The sequence below is a fragment of the Ochotona princeps genome, chromosome 17 (assembly GCF_030435755.1).
Source record: "Ochotona princeps isolate mOchPri1 chromosome 17, mOchPri1.hap1, whole genome shotgun sequence".
NCBI classification, from domain to species: domain Eukaryota; kingdom Metazoa; phylum Chordata; class Mammalia; order Lagomorpha; family Ochotonidae; genus Ochotona; species Ochotona princeps.
In genome coordinates, this window is record NC_080848.1 from 49,112,246 (window position 1) to 49,125,540 (window position 13,295).

General features: G+C 43.6%; 1 protein-coding gene and 1 long non-coding RNA gene across 4 annotated transcripts in view; one reads left to right on the plus strand and one right to left on the minus strand.

Annotated features, from left to right (window-relative positions):
* Positions 1 to 5,123, minus strand: part of LOC105942342 (uncharacterized) — a 28,272-nt gene extending 23,149 nt beyond the window's left edge. Inside the window, exon 1 of the long non-coding RNA XR_009246961.1 lies at positions 4,997 to 5,123. This is a non-coding gene — a long non-coding RNA (uncharacterized LOC105942342). The remainder of the gene's footprint in view (positions 1 to 4,996) is intronic.
* The window catches only part of LOC101536786 (heparan sulfate glucosamine 3-O-sulfotransferase 3A1), a 96,390-nt gene that overhangs the window by 48,647 nt on the left and 34,448 nt on the right, over positions 1 to 13,295 (plus strand). Inside the window, exon 1 of one of the 3 annotated variants that reach the window (XM_058676231.1) lies at positions 5,202 to 5,342. The exons of 1 other annotated variant lie outside the window; for it this stretch is intronic. Coding sequence is in view for 1 of the 2 variants with exons in the window: in XM_058676230.1 (XP_058532213.1) it covers positions 8,099 to 8,130 (32 nt within the window). In the remaining variant the exon portion in view is untranslated. Of the gene's footprint in view, positions 1 to 5,201; positions 5,343 to 8,083; positions 8,131 to 13,295 lie in introns of those variants that run through there. One more of the 3 variants, XM_058676230.1, reaches the window with a different exon arrangement.

Consider the following 13,295-nt stretch of genomic DNA (forward strand, 5'->3'; position numbering starts at 1 on the left):
GAGCATAGTTTAATAACAAAGGTCTTTCATGCTGTGTATAGCATGCTTTGCATCAATGGTAGAGCTTTGTCCTCACACCAACGAGTTCTCCAATTCTTTTAACACCCACGGTGTGCTCTACAGTTCCATTGTGACGCTACCTACCTGGAGAGTGCATTGGATACCTCGAATGAAGGGATTCATCCCATAGGCTGCAGTCACCAAGTCCCGGTTTCCTTCTGTCTGCTGATTGGCTCTCATGACTCTCTTCTCTGGGTCAATAATTTCCTAGAACAACTTGGGAAAATCAGAAGGATGGAACCCAAGAATGGTGCAAGGGTCCACAGCCAACGTCTTTTCTCTGGAGCGCAGCTCTCCTAACATCTCCATATGTTCAGCAACCCAGAAAATCTCTGAACCCTGTTCATTCAGAGCTTTATATGGAAGTTTCGCTAAGTAAGCCCAATTCATTTAAATCATTGGTCACTGGTCATCAACTGAATCTTTAGCACCCTCCCCCCCCAAGTTGGGGGTGGAGCACAACATTCCAAGACTCCCATCAGTGTCCTGATCTTTCTGATGATCACACCCCTCCTGAGCTGTGTGGGAGCACCTTGGCTGTGGTCATCACATTAGCATCCACGTGACACTCAGATCACTCCAGAGATTCTGAGGGCCTTTGGAGCTGTCTGCCAGCATCTTAAAGGCAAGGGCATAGTGTTGGAGGCTGGGAGAAAGGGTTATTTGGAAGACTCCTTTTCTCCTTCTGAGGGAGATGGAAGGGAGAGAATCAGCTGTGCTTTGCATTTCACAGCCCTAGGAGGCAAGTGGGTCATCATAAAGTCTAGTGTGTGTTCTGTGAGAACAACCAAGGCATCCTGTAAACCAGGCATTCCATAAATAAGTTTGCTAAATATTGTATATTATAACCTTGCATTCCACCCTGTTGATGAGTATCTCTCAAAAGTTCTAAGTACATTTGTCTCTACTCTCCCCAAATTTATTTTTGAATGGAATCCATTTGTTTATTGTACAAATATTCACTCAGCAAGTATTTATTGAACACCTACTACTTGACACTGAGCTATGAGAAATGGCTGCTCCAGAGGATCTTATGGTCCTATGCATCTTCATTTTTATGCCAAATTCTTACCCCCACCACAGATGCAAGAATTCAGAGCTCTGACATCAATGAAATGCACCAATGAGAGCAGGATTTGAGAGGGGGTCGATATATGTCTGCGAGTATGTGTGCAAGAAGACAGCTGTCCTGAGTGAGCCAGAGAATTGCCTATGAGAGGAGATCATTGGGAGGAGGCCAGAGCAGCACATGTAAGCCTGGTCCAGAGGCCAAGAGCCAAAGAAGGGCTGCTCTAATGCTATCACTTTCTTTTGTGAAATAGGAGCTAATATCTTCACTGAAATGTACCAATAGGGTGGAATTAGTGTGTTAGAGGCTTTCTAGGATTTTCTTTTTAAACATTTATTTAGTTTTACTTGAAAGGCAAATTTACAGAGAGAAGGAGACACAGAGAAAGATCATCTATCTACTGGTTCACTCCTCAAATGGCTGCAACAGTAAGAGGTGAGCCAAACTGAAGCCAGGAGCTTCTTTTAGATCTTCCATGTGGGTGCAGGAGCCCATGGACTTGAACTGTTCTCCACTGTTTTCCTAGATCATAAGCAAGGAGCTGGATGAGAAGTGGAGCAGCTGGGGCACGGACCAGTGCCCATACGGGATGCTAATGCCAAAGGCAGAGGATTTTACACTGGGCGCTTTGTGGAATTTTCATGTCACCTCCGAGCTATCATGATGCCTCCTTCTTTCTGGTCCCAAATGCGCTATGGAAAAGTGAGCATGCTGGATCGGCAGGATGGAGTTAGCATGCAAAGCTCCTCTTTATTTCTGTCTCATCCCTCCTCCTCCAGTCCCCTATATCAGCTTCACAGAAGAGGACAGAAAACCTCCTGTCCCGCTCAAATTCTGCTGGATTGTTTCAGAGGCCACCTGACTGTAACCTTGGGACCTCAGTGGAAAAATATAAAATGCCTCTTCCGTGCAGCTCTAAGTCTCTAAAGGAAGAGAGAAGAAAGGGCGAACGTGAAGCAACACAAGAGCGAAGACCAGAAATCGGAGCTCCGCCGTAGGGATCAGCAAATGCTGTAGCGAGATAAGTGAGGTGGACTCCCTTGCGGCCCGAGCACGGATGTGTACATCATGCGCTTTGCTCCCGCTTGGCTTTCATTACCTGAGCACTCTCTGGTGCCATGAAGATATCCATTTTATTTAGGTATATCTGCATTGGCAGCTTAATTATGTCTGGGGAAGCCTCGGTATTTATTCATGGGTGATCCTGGGTGGTTGTCAGACACCGGCCTGGAGATAAAGCCACGGGCGTCTGGGGAATGCTAATGCTCCCCGACTCGCCACTTGACAAACGCACTTGCCACTGATTATTTCCGTCATTAACAACACATACATCAGCCTCCTTCACCCAGGATGGCCACCCGCATTCATCTTCTCATAAACAATGATCTGACAAGGGGATGGAGGATGGATGCTCCGGGGGGAATTGCCCGACTTGGGTCAGCCACGGGATGTGGCGTCTTGGTTAGCATCATCATTTCCTTCATCAGATGGCAGCACCGTACCCGGAAGCAATGAACGATGGAGGGGGTCTTTGTGTCACTCGAGGTGGTGGCTGTGTTTTCTGAGAATGAGGGCCTGCAGATCACTTTGGAAAACTCAGGTCTTTGCTCATCCCATCCCCCGTTCCAGTTATAATAATTACTTTTGCCCCAGGAGAGTTTCTGGGCGTGTGGAAGCACCATCTGCACTTTGTGGCTCACCTGAGTCGGGAAGCGAGGCAGCACTTCTCAGCAGCATGAGTCTAAGGAGGCCTGTAGGAGCTGGTAGTGCAGGGCCAGAGAAGTAGCCAGAGAAGTGATGGCTGAAAGAAATGAAGAGCAAGGAGACTGTTGACCAGGTAGAGCCATCACCTCAGAGGGGACTCACTGAAGAAGCCTTTTGCCCTGCATCAGGAAGGGTATCTCAAACCTCAGCTCCTGAGAGATGACTGCCCCTGTGGCTTGCTTTGATTGCATCTCTCCGCTCTGGGAGAAGAAAACTCCTCTCTGAATCAATGTACTGCAAACTTCCAGGAAAGTTTAAGTTTCCCTAAGGTGGTGGTTAAACTTAAGCTAAGTTAAAGTTTCCAGAAAACATTTAAGTTTATTTAAGGTGGTGGCTGCACTGGCACACATTTATTTTTACACTTTTCAAGCCCAAAGTAAGACAAAATAATATGCATTTCCATTGTGCGAATGAGAAGTGACATAGATATGTGCACAGACACTCTACCTACAGCACACAGAAATAGCCAGGCTCACCCAGGGACAGAACATGCTATGAGAGTGCATATTTATGCACAAGGACCCACTGTAGATCTATCATCCAAGTAGCCTCCTGTGGCAACCAAGAAGAGAGGTCAACATGAAATGTGTGAGGCTGCTGCCAGCATTCAAAGGGATAGTTTTACAGTGACCTTGGCTTTAAACGAGAAGGCACATACTCTAAAACAAGGCTAAAAGTATAAAGTATGTATCTCAGGAACAGAGTCACTCTTAGCGATACCATAGATATAATTGTGTGTGCTATAGACTTATACAGCCGTCAGGACAGCTGGTCAGTTTCCACCAATATCCTCCCAAACATGAGAATGATGTATCAGCTATATTATTATGATGGCTACAACATCACTATGTGTAGAACTTTTTCATCACCATGGTAACCTCACAGAAGCACTTTCACCCACATGGGGCATCATTGACCAACATGGCATATGGCACATGCCTATAGAATATATTTTATTTTATTTTGTCTTCTTTGGAATAGTCGCATCTGGTGGGATACAGATTGTGGTTATGGTAGTGATGAAACTTTTCACCTACATAATTTTCAATAATTGATCATTTCTTTTGTTTTTGCAAATTTGATCCTGAAATCATTAAAAAAAAAAAAACTAACAGCATGATTTTGGCAACTAAGGTTAAGCGACTTCATGCAGCTTGCTTGAGATGATGACTGGTCTAGTAGTAACATTTGATGGCCAGTAGCTTTAGTTCTTGAATCATAAATCCTTAAATCTCCCCTACCCTCTTGAATATCATTACCGTCATTGTAACCCACAGCTCTATTTGATACTTAAAAATCTTTCTAAATGATTTTTATGTTAGGCAATCTTCATTCACTCTCTTTTGGGAAGTAGCTCATTCTAGTTTTGAATAACCTTACTGCTTCTCAGCCTTTTGGCTAAGATCAAGTGTATTTTGACTAGTTTTAATACGTGAACTTTTTTATGTATAAAATGAGCCAAAATCTCTTTACAATTTGAAGCCAGCTCTAAACTCCATTCTAGGTGAACAGGAACAAATATGGTGCTTTATGTAGTAGCCATTGTCTTCAAAGACAGCTGCAATACCAACTGGAAGCTTCTCCAGTAGGATTTCAGATATGTGAACTGTTTGATGTTGTGTTGGTCTATTCAGATGATGGTAATAGAAAAGTGGAGTTGTTTGCTCCCTTTATTCTCATACACCTCTAAAGCAAACAGCATCAGATTCTCAGCAGACCCCAGCTGACCGTTCTGTTATTCATTGCACTCTGACACTGTCTAGGTGGAGATTGTTCTGGATTCTAGATGTTGAGGACTCAGTCCTCTGCACTGGCTCTCTTTACAGGAGCCAGTTGTAGTAGAAGGCTGGCACCTGCCTCTCGAACTATTTGACCACAAAAAGGGGGTTCTCGTCACCTCCTTTTTGGATTAGTTAACTTACTGAAGTGACCCTTGGCCTTGGAGCATTTTTCCTGATGTGCTCTCATTTACCTACTCTTTATGTTTGTAAAGGGTGCAGGTAAGTACCCAGATGGAAGACAGAGGCTCAGGCAGAGCCTTCATGCCCTTTGCAGAAGCCTTCTGAACTTGATATTGTTGGGTGTTTGTAGAAGTTTCATTACCTCAAGAACTCTTTGGCCATGAATGAGCAACTTGTCCTTCAGCCCTTTCCTCCTTGTCAGTGGCAGAACAGCAAGTTAAATCCCTTCTTACATGATTGTCTTCTGACAATAACACCAGTAGACTGGGAGGAAGACCCCACTTTTATGACCTCACTTACCCACTCTTCCCTCAAAGTTCCATTTCAAATGTAGTCACAAGGGGTGTTAGGGCATCAGACTCAGTGAAGTCAAGGCCTCCACTTGTTCAGCATCTTTTATTCAAAGTGCAGAAATCAGAGGAAGCCAGCACCGTTGACAGGTGGAGGGCATTTCTCGGGCTGTGTGAAGCATCTGCCCTCCGTCTCCCGTAAGCGGCCTTCAGGGTTTGTGCTATGAATGCTATGGACACACCCGGCCAGGAGTGTGAACGGCTCAGCTTGAAACAACATTGAAAATGATCAAGATGAAGGCTTAGGGTATGATTCAGCTGGCGGAAGAGGGTTCTCAAGGAGTCTGTGCTGTTTCTGGGGGCTGACTCTTCTGTAGCACAGGGTCTAAAACTGTAGTAGCTGCCCTCTCAGATTCCAAAGAAACTGGACCCAGAGCTTGTTTTGGAGAATGTGTTTGGGAAGTTTGGGGGAGGGAGGTGGTGGCAGTGATTATAGGAACTGGCCTTTCCATTCCCAGCGTGTATACCAACAGTGAGGGAGACAGTGATGAATTACCCAGGATGAGGTTAGAATAATTTAATAAAAAAGAGGGCAAAACAGGGTCTTTAATTCCTAACCTTTTGAGCTGTGGCTAAAATCCATTAATAGAACATGGATTAAGAAGTCCAAAGTAAGATTACTTAGCAATCACCACTGGCTGGTGAATCACTCCGGCACTTTGGAACAATTAACATTGGAGAAATCCTTTGAAACATTAAGGGTGGAATTTTTTCCCCCCTCCTGGCTTGCCTTCTTTTGTAGTCTTCGTCTCTGTAGCTGAGGAGATAGGAACTCTTTGGCCTGTGTTCAAAACCCATTCAAACCATAGGGCAGAACCTCTAAGGAGACCCTTGGGGATACACTGGGTCAGCCTGCTTAGTTTATGTCCTCGCGTTGAGTTTGAAAACAAGGAAAACATCTTTTACAACATCAGTAGGAGAATTCTATCACGATTTACGAATAGATTCAGCAGGATTTACAAACCCACATGTGCTCTCTGGAGCAGCTGTGTTTGAATATAGGATGACTTAGTTCAAATGAAATTTTATACTGAAGCAAAAATGAACAGAACTGATAAAAGGGGATTTTTACTGCTTAAAGAAGGATGTGGGGGCCCAGGGAACCTTGCTTTTCTTTTTCACTCTTTTGAGTCGTTCCTCAGGGAAACAAATGGCAAGATCTTCCGAGGAGATAGATTGAATGCTTTTTCGCTGGGAGACTGATCGCACTCCAATGTGACTTTCTCTCAGTGAGCTACACAGAACTGTGTGATGCAAGCTGGTCATTAAATAGTAAGTCACACTTCTCCTTAGGTTTTGGAAAAATATTTTTAAAGTGATATGTGGTCTTCCAGCATAAATGTCGAGACTTAAGGAAATAGATTTTGCCCACCACAGAGGCATTGACAACTCTTGGTTTGAATTCAGCTGAGAGGGAAAGAGGAGTATTCTTACCAATTGAGCATTCATTTTTAATCCATCAGACCCTACAATGTCGGGAGCCAGTTCTGTGGCATGGTGAAAAAAGTCATTGCCAGCATTTCCGGCATTCCCCATGGGCACTGGTTCATGCCCCGGCTGCTCAATTTCTGATCTATAACTCTTTGCTGGTGGCCTAGGAACAGCAGTGAAGGATAGCTCAAGTGCTTGGGGCTCTGTTACCCACATGAGAGACCTGGATGAAAGTCCCTGGCCAAGCACATTTGCTCATTGACCTCCAAAATCCTCTCAGCATTTGTTTTGTGCAGGTGTTTAGGCTAACTCAGGCAGAGGGCGCCTTCTCTTTACTGCCCTACCTGACAAGCTTGTCTCAGACACAGTGGAGGCTCATCTTACACAGGTTGGGGAGAGCTTCTAGAGACAGATGAAGATGGAACAAAGAAAGAATTCCCTCTAGGCTAGCCCAGACTCTGAGGCTGAATGAAACATTCCGTATTGTTTTGTCCATGGGTATTTGACTGGCTTATTGCTTTTCCTGTGAGATTGAAGCCATGGTCTCTCTTAAATTGAGGAGGGAGCATGCACAAAAGATGATTTGTTTTTTGAGTTTCATTGATTGACTATTGAGGACTTAACACATGATCCAGGACAGGTTTCCTGTTTTATCCACAAAGTGACTCATGTTAATTAAACTGACTTGAACTGAAATGAAGATTTTAATAACAAAGAGGCACAGATGTTTAAGGAGAGAGCAGTGTGAAGTTGGAGAGGATGACCACTGTCTTCCCAGCTGACCTGTAGCACCCCGGTCTGTGCTAGGATCCAGGTTTAGAAGAACATTGTAGGGTTGGTTTGCTTCATTACCACCAAAAAGCCATAGCATTTCCTTCCTTGCTTTCACATCTGCATTTTCTTCTCCCTGCATAATCTACTCTCCGCTTGGGTCTGTGCTCTCCTTCTGACTCGCATTGGCCATCGACTCTGGCAGAAATGATGTTGTGCTGTCTCCAGACACTGTCATTAGAAGCCTGAAGCCATGTATCGGGAGTGTAGTGATCCCCACTAGGGGAGAGACAGACAGATGAGACCAGTCGGACTCCAGCTCTCTGTCAGCACAGCAGAGGTCTCCAACGCGTGAATGAGGTTGTTCCTGCCCTTGCAGTTCCGAATTAGCTCCCGGGCAAATAGACTGAGTGAGACACTTGTGTTGGCACCGCAGAGAGTAGAAGAACTTCTGTTCCAAGCCCTTCCTAAGCTTCAGAATCATGAGCAAACCAATGTGTTCTGTTGTATGAAGCGTTCTATTTCAGGATATTTTGTTTTACAACAGTAGATAACACACAGTTGGCCACCAGATGCCTTATAAACTCTGGTTTATAGACTTCTTTGCTTTGCTGGCCCTGAAGTTGCCCATAGTCTTGATGAAGAAAATAAAAAAAAAAACATGAGGGTGTTCTCCAGTTCTGGACTCTTGCATGTCTTTGGATGTCACCTGGTCGTCGGCCTGGTGAGAAAGGCATCAATGCAGGCCATAGCTTCATACATTTCATGTTTGGCAGAGTTTTGTGTATGCTTGCTTTCCAATTCCCTTACAAAGGAAGATAGTAAAAGGAGGTCCACAGGCGCTTTCTAAAGGATTCAAGCCCTCGGTTGGCATGGAGGAGGTAAATACAGGAACAGAAATGAAAAATCAGATAATTTGAGAATAAGCAACAAATTTCTAAAAAAAACAGTGCTACCATGAAAATTGCAAGAAGTAACTCCAGTGATTAATGAAATGATGAACCAACATCTCCTGTGGCCACTGGAGATGGCTTGGAGTCTGTAATTGAGTCATATCCAAAATATATAAAATAAATTTTCCCAAAAGACATAGCTGGATAACTTTGGATAAGCATAGAATACCTTGTCCATTCAGTACCATGGTCAACTTCATTGCATGCAGTTGCTTGATGTAACCATGGCCGTTTGGTGATGAGACACTTTAAGTGGATCAGAAAACACCATACAAGTGACAAGTCTCTTAAAATGCACAAATGTGGCACTGACAGACCAAATTGAAAATTCCCTGATGGAAAGCACCTTTTAAAAACACTAGCAGGACATGGTCATCAGTTGAAGACTGACTATTGTTTGTTGAAAACCCAGCATCCTTCCATGATGCTGTCTCCTAAGCAAACATGAGAGCTCATAGTTTAAACTTACAGGAATACGGATAATGCAAAGTGCCAGCTTATGAGATAAAGAATTCATACCACTTCTGGCACCTTGGAATAATCTGCCTGTGAACTGTAGGAAACTGCCCTTACCTAGCCAATTCCTACCTTCCCGTATGCTGTTTAAAAGGTATCTCTACCCTTGGTTGACAGGTGTCTGGTGGAAGTTTTACAAGAGTTTTCAGTGTGGAATCAGTTGTCCTTAGTACTTGAAAGAAAATTGAATGGAAGGATTCAATTACTCATGTGGAAAACGAGCTCTCTGCTCAAGGTCTGACCAGTGCTAGGGCGCTTGTTTTAAATCTGAATTATAGGTGTAATACATTTGCCAGAGACACAGGCATTAATTTTGCTCAAGCAGTTCAAGAGGGGGAGGACAGAAGAGGCGGGAGCAGAGAGCAAATAAGATAATAAGAGTTTCACGTTGATTTATTCACCTCTGCGCAAAGTATTGGGAACAGGAGGGAGACAACCCCCAGGAGCCTGGAAGAGACAGAGGAGCAGTGGAGGAGAGGATGGAGGGCAGCCTGCCAAACAGAAAGTCAGACTGTTGTTCTTAGATGATGTAAGATCACTTTGTTTCTCGAGTCATTTTATGAAAATACATATGCTTGTAAACTGCTGTAGGACACACTGGAACTGGCCCAGGCTACTCCTCATTCAGGGGGAGGATTGTGCTCCTGTACTTCTTTTCTGTTGGTTCAGTTCTATTCATAAAGATAGACTGTGTCTTGCACAGCAGATCTGATGCTGGGAGATCAAGATACTTGAGTCGGGGAGCGTGTACGAGGTTGGCACACAGCTGATGCCACACAGCGCATGTGACTGAATTCCACAGGAGGCCCTGTCCATTTTAGGCCTGATATGAGGTCTGCTAGGGTGATGGAGAGCACCGTATCAGGAGACTCTGCAGGGGCCCCCTTGGACACTCCAGCGCTCCTTGCAGGGTTAGGTTTACAATTTGCAGGGCTTCCTATGATAATGAACATGAGAATATGAGGAGGACTACAGAGCCCTTCTGAAAGTGAGGTCGTTCTGAGATAAGGAATTGAGTAACTGCGCAGGTCCATCAGACCCATCTTGGCAGCATGGTTCTTGTGTATTAGAATAAGCTGGTAGTTGAGGGCGGTATCGGGATACAGAGGGTTAAGTCTTGGCCTGTAATGTTGGCATCCTGTATGGGCACCAGTTGGAATCTTGACTACTCTGGTTCTGGTGCAGCTTTCTACTGGTGCACCTTGGAAGGCAGTAGAAGAGGGTCCAAATGATTGGGCCCCGTCCACCCACCCAAGAGACCAAGATGGAGTTCTAGGCTTCTGACTGCCTAGTGTCCAACTGAACAATGACCAGTAGTTGGAGAAAAATGGTGGGAGAGCTTGGCATTGTGACTGGTGGAAATTAGGGGAAGCCTCTCTGTATTTTGAAATTTGCATGTTAATTTGAAAGAACATCATCCTTTCCTGTTCTTGTAAGTTTTGACCTGTGCAGGAGGGGGCTGAATGCCATCCTGAATGCTAAGAAATGGGTAATGAAAAGCCAGTTGCATCACATCCTAAAACAAATGAAAATTCACATTAATGGAAAAGAACATGTTTTTCTTGAATGTGTAAAAAGAAATCAGCTCCATTTGAGGCATTAACTATGAAGTTTCCTCTTTCTTCTAGAATGACTTCAACCTCTTTGTGTCTCCAGACAGTGTAACATCAGTGCGTTTATCTTGGAACTGGCATCACATGCAGAGTTGGCAGGTTGATCTGTTGGAAATGAAATCTTGAGACCTGCGTGGCGTCTTTAAGGCTTGGGCTCTGAAGTTGAGTTTCTGAGAGATGACCAGTGCGGAGGATGGGATGAAGTTTAATTTTTCTTGTTTCAATCCTAGAAGGCTTCCTAAACACAAGAGTGCAGCGTAAGTTATGAGAAAATTCCCTGGGTATGGCAGATCTGCAGAATGAGCAACTCTGGTTCTCTAAGTCATTTAGGGAAGGTTCTGGAGTTACCAAATATTTGCAGAAATCCTTTTTAAATGAGAGAATCAGGTACTGTTCTGTGGGTCTGCTCTTTGTCTCCCTTCACGTCCCAGAAGAAGGAAAGACCAGAAAAGTCGTTGTATTACCAATTTAATACCAGTCTGCCATTTGTGTAAAGGAAAAATTGTCTTGATTTGAAAAAGAGAGCAAGAGAGAGCGGGGGAAAAAGAGAGAGGAAGTTTAGAGGGATGGAGGGAGAGAATGTTCTGTTTGCTGGTTCACTACCCACATGGTCATGACAGCCAGGGTAGGAGTCTGAAGCCAGGGGCATGATGTTCTGTCAGGCTCTCCTACATGGGTGGCAGTGACCCCATCCGTTACTTAAGCCGTCATCCACTCTCTCCCAGGTGCATTGGCAGAAAACTGGATCTGAAACAAAGGAGCCTGAACCTGAACCAGCATGACCTATAAGTAGTTAAACCTCCTGCTAAACCACAATATTGGCTCAACTTGCATTTTGCATCCAATTGACATTTTTTTTAAAGAGGAAAATTGGCTTGTGAGAAGAGTTCCCCCCCCCCATGCCCCATACCTCCACCACTCATCTGGCTTTGTTTTTACAAGTTGTTTATGCAACTTTTTAATGATCATTTAACAGACATGAGGATACTCTAGAAAGTTCATGGGATTAAAGTAACTTTCATTTGACTCACCAATTTTGCTATTCATGTATCATTTTTTTCATGACTTTTCCAAGAACTTTGCAAAAACTCTTCATGCAGTTAAACTCACCAACACCAGTTTTTTTATATATATATAAAAAAACTGGTGTTGGTGAGTTTGTCTTCTCCCTAAAATCTAATTGTCTGTGACTCCAGAATCAGTACTTGCAGAATGTTCAGAGTCATTTGTGGATGTGCCTGGAGTTGTGAGAACTTCCAGTTGTCTGAGATCTGCAGCCAAGGCTGAACCAAACCATACTCTTATCTTTTTGTTTTAGCCTCGGCACTGCACACTGCTCTTGGTGATCCGTGTAGGACAGTCTCTTATCACGTTTATGCTTTCTGGTGGTGATTTCACTGTTTCAAGTGGTCCCCAAGCATAGTCCTGAAATGCTATCTCAGAGTGTCTCATAGGGAAAATGTGTATTCAATAAACTTCATTCAGGCATTGTGCTACCGGCTGCCAGGAGTTTAATGTTAATGTATATGAACTCAGGTTTCTTTCAATAAAGACCCAGACCAGACAGGTGAGGTTGTGAATCAAGAAGTTGAGAAAAATGTGATTAGAAACTCACAGGAAGCTGACCCTGTGTTTCTTCAAAGGAATACTTAGTATAGAAGATTGTAGTCATAGAGTGTCTCCACTGAAGATTAGTAGGAACATGTTACGTGCTGAAGGAAGGGGTGAAATCTGTGGTTGTGTTGACAGCGCTCAGTATGTCCACATCCCACATTAGAGTTTCTGGGTTGGAATATTAGCTCCGGTTCTGACCCCAGCCTCTTGCTCACATGGAGACACTGAGCAGGTAATGGCTCAAGTACATGGTTCCCTTCACCCACGTGGGAGACCAGAGACTTAGTCTGAGTTGCAGACTCCTAGCTGCAGCCTAACTCAGCCCCAGCTTATTGTATTTGGAACGTGAACCAGTAGATGGAAGATCTCTTACTGTCTTCTCTCTCTTTCAGTTTTTCAGAGCAATAAAAAAAAAAGAATGAATACAAATTTAAAAGTTGTAAGAAGGTAAATTTTTGAAAAAAAATCTAATGGAAAATAATTTTTATGTTTCATGCAAAAATTTCAAAATTTATGCATATGAGAAGTCTTCATGAAAAATGCAAATTATGAAAAGCCCATGAATTTCAACATTTTTATACCAAAGTTAACTTATTTTTAAGTCCATTTTCCTCAAATGTTTTAAAATCCCTTGTGTTTATGGTGAAACTACAGGGTTCAATTGCCCTCAAGGTTGTGAGGTACAATTTATGTATCCTAGCCTCAAGAAGTGGGTTAATAAAGAGTTTGGCTTCTCTGAGTCTCTCAGTGGTATCTGAGTTGGGTGGTAAATTCATGTGTAGAAGCAAAGACTCCAGTTATTATAGTTACGAAGTAAGTGGATGAGCTATGGGAGCTGGGCTTCATGAATTGACCAGCCCACATTGGGAATTTGTCATGCCCCCGGTCAAGAAGAAGCTGTGTGTGTTCCTCTGTAACAAGACACACATTCCTGCAACCGCCTCAGAGTATATTGAATGGAGAACAAAGAAGACCTCAAATGTATCTTTCTGGCTAGTTTTCTCAAACACACACACACACACACACACATATACACAGTCATCCTAATTTCTTTCTCTGATTTGCCTCAAGACATCTGTAAAAATGCTTAGAGAAGATCATTGGAATTTACGATTCTTAATATACTTGGTCTTTACTCTTCTGATTTGTTGTGTTAAACATAAGGCAGGAATTTGGACAAAGCAAGAAAAGAA